Here is a 7693-nt window from a genome sequence, read left to right as displayed (position 1 = left end):
ACTATTTCAAATTAAGTTCTGTTTATTCATTTAATTTTCTGATTTAGGGAAGCTTTTCAGATTGAAAATGAAATCACAGCTGCTAAGTCCCTTAGAAGCCATCTTAGAAAGTTAAAGGCTGCATGCTTCTTACTCATACAAGCACACAGCGTTAACAGCATCCTCTTGCCCTCTTGCACATTGGCAGTGCCTTCACTGTTAACCCCATCTCATTTTGTCCTCACTGCATTTCCATTTCTGTTACTTTATTTGATATGTGAGTTGACTTCCTACAAGAAGTGAAATTCACTCTTTTACAGACTGAAAGGCCTCTTGATGGCTAGTAGAATTCTTGAATCTACCTGTCTTCCCCTAGACACAAATCAACCTTCACTATGAAGATAAATGTGATAGACATCTCGGGACATACACTTGTGTTAGTATCAAAAACATCATACTTAAGTGCTTAACAGATGAACTAGACTATTTTGAATTTGATGTATTTATGAGACACATTGATTAACATGCCATACTGTACAATATTTTTATTTGCTTTATGGTATCATTATTCTATTATGAACAGTTGACTAAAATTTCTCAAATGCTTTTGAATAACAGTGGGATATTTTAATTAGTTAAATAGGTACTAATATCATAGGTCATTAAAGTGCTGGGAGAGTTATAATTGCAAAATCCTTTAATGGTGGCAAAACATAGGTACCTCTAATTTGCACAATTTTGTGACTATTTTAGTAAATAGAAAAGAGAAATGAGTAAGAGATCTAAACATCATTTCTTTTGACCATTTTTGTGAGCGAATCTATTACTTGCTTATTTCTCAGGCTGTAGATAATGGGATTTAATAAAGGAACTATGACAGTGTAAAATAGAGACTCCATCGTATCTTGGTCATCAGCCTGTGGGGAAGCAGAGCCCACATACATGAAGGCGAGGGGGCCATAGTATAAAGATACAGATAAGAGATGAGCTCCACAGGTGGAGAAGGCTTTTCTTATACCTTTCACAGACCTCTTTTTCAAGATTGTATAGAGGACAAATGTATAAGATATAAGAACAGTCCCAATGGTGAAAACTTGTATTGAACCTGAGAAAATAAAAACCATGAGAAAATTAATAGAAGAATCAGTACAGGAAATTTTTAACAATGGGATAATGTCACAGTAAAAGTGATGTATTATGTTGGAATTACAGAAGGTTAATCTGTAAAAAAAACCTTCATGAATTACAGCATGAAGAAGGCCACCTAGAAATGACAAGACTAATAGCCGGATGCATAGTCTGTTGGTCATAATGACTGGATAAAGTAAAGGTTTGCATATGGCTACATAGCGATCATATGCCATTGTTGCCAAGAGAAAACATTCTGTGGTTACACCAATTGCAAAGAAAAAAAATTGTATCTTGCATTCAGAGAGAGATATGATCTTACTCTTAGCTAAGAAGTTGATCAGCATCTTCGGAGTCACTGTGGATGATAACAAAGCATCCACAAAAGCCAAATTCCCGAGGAATAAGTACATTGGGATATGAAGGTGAGGGTCTTTCCAGATGACAGCAATCAGGCCAAGATTCCCCATGATGGTGATGAGATATGTTACTAAGAATGCCAGGAACAGGGGTATTTTCCACTGTGGTTGATATAAAAATCCTGTGAGAACAAACTCTGTCAGCAGTGTTGCATTTGCCTCTTCCATGTCCTCACTGCATGTCCTCTAAAATAAAATGCAACAAATGAAAGGGAACATTTGCAATGGCATTACGAGTTGAAATTGGGGAAGAGGTGTTGCAATGAAGTGTGCAATTATCAGAGCCCTCTTAATTTTTTGATCATTATTATAAATAAGAAATCCTATATTTAAGGTGTTAATGAAATGAAAAAATCATATATTATTGTTTGAAAATTGGGTAGTAATATGCATTCTCTGGATTCACTAAATTTATGTGCACACTCTTGAATGTGGTAGAACAATCCTGTGTCTGGTACATGAATGGAGGTCCTGGAGAAAAAGTTTTTGAAAGGTCTGAATAAAAGTCAATGAAATAAATGCCATGTGAAGAATCTTACACTTTTTCATTGTATAACTATGTACCAAATACTTTAAGATGGGAAATAGCATCCTAAAACAGTTTCTAAATTTTTTGATAGTGTAGAAAGTATGCTGTGGGATGGGGAAATTGGACTAAGGGGTACTAATTAGAAACTTGTTACTAAGGTCCCAGTAATCCCAAATCAAATCACAAATGAAAATTATCTGGAAAGTGTTTTATGAAAAATACAGATTGTGAGATTTTAATGTAGAAATTGATTATTTCAGAAATGAGTTCTAGAAATCTGTCTTTAAAAATACCCTCAAGGTGATTCAAATGAGTGCTAGGTGTTTAGTCCATGTGTGATATTACATTGGAAGAGATGGTAAGACAAAGAAATAGATTCCAAAGAATTCAGAATGTAGATTCTCTAGTATTCTATGACATATTTGGTGGGAAACAAAAGGTAATAAAGGAGGCAAGAGTCACTTGGTGACTGGGTAGTTGGTCATTAAATATTAAGGATGGGAACTCAGATGTGCTAGCAAGTTCTTGGAGTGCGCATCCTGCAGCCAACTAGGTAGATCCAATCAGTAATATGAACCTGTTAGAGTTTAACAGAAATAATTACTAGGAATTATTGTGGTAGTCAAAGGCACAGTTAAGAATGATGTATCCATTGGAGAGTAACAAAGAAACAAAAAGAGTGGCAAAAAAAATCAACTGGAGCAAGTTATGTTAAAGAGGTAACAAAGTGGACATATGTCCCGTAAATAGCCAAGACGTGATTTTTTTTTACCATCCATGTCTTGGCAGCTGTCAGAGGATACCTACTGCTCTACAAGCCAAAAGAGCTAGAAACTCATTTTCCCATTCTTCTTCCTTGTAGAGTGAAGGGACACGATCTAGGATGGCAAATGAAACACACTGATCCTACATTTGGAATATGGAGAGAGAGAGAAAGATTTTGGATTCAAAGGTAGCCAAGGCAGAATTACCAAGACTCTTCTTAATGCAACTTTTATTTACATCAATAACATTTACAGTGTGAGCTGTGAATTGTTGTCCAATGTGGGTGTAAGGATACAGGAATTTATCTGTAGGTGACTCACATTAAAAGTTTTAATCAGGGAATGTGGCTAATTAAAAGGAATGGGTATTTATATCAGAATAATTCCAAGAAATAATTCTAAGAATCATTATGATCTGAACCTTTAAACCAAGTTTTAATTATTTAATGACCTAGGTCATATAAAGTTATTATAACAAGATTAACAAGATAATACAGTATCATTAAAGGAACAATTCAGTCTTATAACTACCCTATCCATAGTATAGTCATAAAACTGAAATCTAAAGACAGTATAGTAATAGTTATTCAACTTCCTTCTGGCTATTTTAATAGCCTGTATACCTGATCTAAAATTTCAATCAATTAAACAGCATTTCAACATTTCTATAAAGCATAATGAAAATTAAAAAAATTATTTCCTCCTTACCCATATTTTTGAAAGAAATTGTGGATATCCTTTAAACGTGTTACACTGTATAAAACAGAAAAAAAAATAAAACCACAGTAGCACCGCGATGTTAATAGCACTGGTAGCATTTCACTGCATATTCATTCTTTTTGGAGACTTCATTTCCCAAGCTTAGAAAACTTTTGGTTATAAAAATTTGGTTTGAGCACATGACTGATCCAATTGTGCAGCTGGGTATTTTTTCCAGAAGATGAAGGAGTGAAAAACTGAAGTTCTCATAAGATTGCCAGAGGACTCCCTGTAGAACAGATTGAAGCGATTCTAGTGGGCATTGTGAATTCAGACACATATGAGAATCCAGGTTGGCCCAAAGGTCATTACAGACTCCCAGAACCATAAGCATCATTTCATTGTGGACACTTCTACTTTTAACAATTGAAATAACACTTTATGCCACTATTTACCACCTCAGATGACACTTCTGCCATATTTGTTCAAACTTTAGTATATATGTGAAATTTACTCTTAGGGCTTTGATTAGTATGGTCTTATCTGACATAATCAAAACATAATTTTAGTAAGACCAAAATTTTAGATTCAATTCAGGAGCCAAAACCAAACAGAGCTGTGTTCCCCATTCAAATTTCAGCTTACATTTTAGACATATACCAAGTTCCTCCATTTGTAGCTAAAATCTGATGGGAAATTTCACTAGGAAGAGGACAAGGAAGGAGCCAATATAAAACAAAGCCAGGGACTGCAGTGGGAGGTGCCCTAATTCTGTGCTTCTCAAATGATAATGCCTATGACTTTCCTAGAGATCCTGTCAAAATGCAGATTCTCTTTCAGTAGTTCTTTTTGTGGGTCTCTCAGGAGCCTTTATTTCTAACTAAGTGATAACTGTGGACATTTGCCATCCAACAGACCTTCATCATGGGAGGACCTAGATTATCAAAGAGCCTTGATCATTGGAAAACAATAAATGGTAAATGTGGCTGGTTTGAAAAGAGAGAATCAAGGAAGGCCAGGTGTGTTCAGGGTGGCCAGCATGGGGAGGCTTCCAAGGGAATTCGGAGGGTAGTCAGTGGTTTTGTCTTTACCACAATTTACAGAACAATTATAGAAGTATTATTGCGGGAGTTTGAAAATGATGGCAACATATTCAGTACTTTCTTTAGAACATTAACTCAGCAACATATTAGTGAGCATTCCTTCAGAAACAAAATCTAATAGACTTATTTGTAATATTTACATTTTTGTATTTAAATAGTGATTTGTAACATTCTTGACAGTAAATGTATTCATTAAAGAAAAGTTAGTTGGAAAGTAAAAGCCATATTTTTTGGTAGATTCCTTAATCGCTTACCCTTTTTTCATATGATGTTTCTTGAAAAAGACAAAGAAATAAGACAAATAATACATAGAATACACAGAAGTCACTGAAAACTCTTCAGTAGAGAGATGTAAGCAGTTTAACGTGCTGACGTAAGTACTGACATGACACAAACTTAAATCAAGTGGCTTCATCCTTGTATAATATAATGTTGGGAATAATGAAAAGGATGAAGAGATAGATTCTAAGGTATTCAGAATTTACTGTCACTTGAACTTAGTCCCGTATTTGACGGAAATGTAGTGGTCACTGAAGGAAAAAAGTATCACTCTGTGAGAAGGCAGATAGTCATCCAAAATAGAGACTGAGAACTCAGATGCATTGAGGAGTTTGCAGTACGAGCACGCTTTGAACAGCCAGGTGCAGGTAAGCTGTTTAGATTTAGCAATACAGTTCTACAAGAGCAATATAAATATTATTTTGGAAGTCATTTAAGCAGCTGAGGATATAGTTATGAATGTCATATCTATTGGAGAGTACACTAAAAAAAAGAAGTGTAACAAGAAAAAAAATGACAGTATAATGATCTAATTTTTCTTTGGGTATATTTCCAGAAATGGAATTACTGAGTCAGATTGGAGCTCTGTTTCAAGTTCTTTGAGAAATCTGCAGACTGCGTTCCACAGTGGCTGAAGTAATTTGTATTCCCACCAATAGTGTATGTGTTCCCTTTTCTTGGTAGCCTCTCCAGCGTCTGTTGTTTTTTGACTTTTTAATAATGGTCATTCTGACTGGTGTGAGATGATATTTCATTTTAGTTTTGATTTGCATTTCCCTGGTGACTAGTGATGATGAGCGTTTTCGTATATGTCTCATGATCACTTGTGCAGTCTTTTTAGAAGTGTCTGTTCATGCACTTTGCTCTTTGGTAAGCGGGTTATTTGGTTTTTGTTTGTTGATTTGTTAAATACCTTATATATTCTGGATAGTAGACCTTTATTGAAAGCATAGTTTGGGAATATTTTTTCCCATTCTGTAAATTGCTTACACACTCTATCGATAGTTTATTTTGCTGTGCAGAAGCTCCTTTGTTTAATTAAGGATGATTTGTCATTTTTTGTTTTTGTTGCAATTGCTTTTGAGGACATAACCAAAATTCTTTTCCAATGCTGATATTGAGAAAGACCCTAGGGTATCTCCTAGGATGTTTACAGAATAAGTTCTTACATTAAATGTTTAATCCAGCTTGGGTTAATTTTGGTATATGTGAAAGGTGTGGGACCAGAGATAAGACTCAAACCTAGGTCGTCTGGCTACAAATGCCATTCTTCTTCCACCACACAGCGCCTCATCTCAACTACATTCTGAATGAATTTGGATTTAATCACCTGGCTGTGCCAAGTTTGGTGGTAAACAGAACTGAGGAGCTGCCCCACCAGGGATAGCCCCCATCCAGTTTCCCCTTGATGCAGGTTGTGGGGGCATTCATTCTTCTAAATATAGCTAGCCAAGTTTCATTCTTCGTTTGGCTAGTCACTTATCCCAGCACCATTTATTGAGTAGACAATGCTTGCCCCATTGCATTTTTTTTTGTCAGATTTGTTGAAGGTCAGATGATTGTAAGTTAGTGGCTTGATTTCTGAGAGTTCTATTCTTTTCCAGTGTTCTATGCATCTGTTTTTGTACCAGAATTATGCTACTTTGTTTATAAAGACACATATACTCATATGTTCATTGCTGTGCTATTCACAATAGCAAAGACGTGGAATGAACCTAAGTGATCATCAGTGGTAGATTGGATAAATATAACGTGGTACATATAGATCACAGAATACTATGCAGCCATAAAAAGAACAAGATCATATCTTTTGTAGCAGCGTAGGTGTGGTTGGAGGCTGTAATCTTAAATGAACCAATGAAGGAGCAGAAAACCAAATACCACATGTTCTCACTTCTGAGTGGAAGTTAAACATTGAGAACACAGGACATAAACATGACTGTAATAGACTCTGTGGACTAATAGGTTGGGGAGGGAGGAGAGAAGGAATCAGTGATAAAACCACCTATTGGGTACTATGCCCACTGCATGCATGCAATATACTCATGTAACGAAATAACAAAGCTGCCCGTGCACTCTTTATATCTAAAATAAAAGTTGAAATACAAAACTTTTTGAGAAACATACTAAAAGGTTATGAAGGCAATGGATGTCATTCGTTATATGGCCAACCCCTGGAATCCCTTTCTACCACATGGGTCTTGGTGGCAGACAAAGAATTTCACCTAGATTTGCCCAATCGAACCCACTCTACATAGAGTTGTATATAGAGAAATGGAGACAAATGTACATAGACAAAAAAAATTGTGCAAAGGCAGTTGAGGTAAAAACATAAGATTCCAGCATGTGTATCCTGTATGTACAACAATGTTGCTGAAAATATGAGCTGTGTTATTATCAGCAGAAACAGCCACATTCATGGAGTTACTGTTGGAAAAGGACTTTGGCTGCTGACTGGCTGCTTTACTTCCGTTTCTGCCATTATTTTCCTGTGGATTCCTCTACCTCCCCTGCCATTTCTATACTAGAGTCAATATCCATTCAGTAAAATTTTTCCATTGCTACCCAAAGCCCTGGATGTTCAAAAGAGAGACAAAGGAGATAACAGAATATGGTACTAAACAGAGTGATCAAGGGAAGAAGCAGGAGGGAAGTAGAAAGCTGGCTGTTGTGGACATAAAGAGAGGAAAGATAAGTGTGACCAAGTGAAGCACAGGGAGAAATGACAAAATAAATGCTCTACAGGACAAGGAGTCCAGGGAAATCACTGTGTGTAGAAAGGAAGTCATTTTT

At 36.0% G+C, this 7693-nt stretch overlaps 1 protein-coding gene across 1 annotated transcript; it reads right to left on the bottom strand.

Annotated features, from left to right (window-relative positions):
• Positions 1-681: 681 nt before the first annotated feature.
• On the bottom strand, positions 682-1747 carry LOC105544386 (olfactory receptor 5H14). Its single transcript, XM_011986883.1, has one exon. It carries the CDS (start codon positions 1692-1694, stop codon positions 762-764), a length of 933 nt encoding a protein of 310 aa, XP_011842273.1. The 5' UTR covers positions 1695-1747; the 3' UTR covers positions 682-761.
• Positions 1748-7693: the final 5946 nt, after the last annotated feature.

The sequence above is a fragment of the Mandrillus leucophaeus genome, unplaced genomic scaffold (assembly GCF_000951045.1).
Source record: "Mandrillus leucophaeus isolate KB7577 unplaced genomic scaffold, Mleu.le_1.0 Scaffold1080, whole genome shotgun sequence".
Lineage (NCBI taxonomy): Eukaryota > Metazoa > Chordata > Mammalia > Primates > Cercopithecidae > Mandrillus > Mandrillus leucophaeus.
This window is presented reverse-complemented; position numbering and strand designations above follow the sequence as displayed.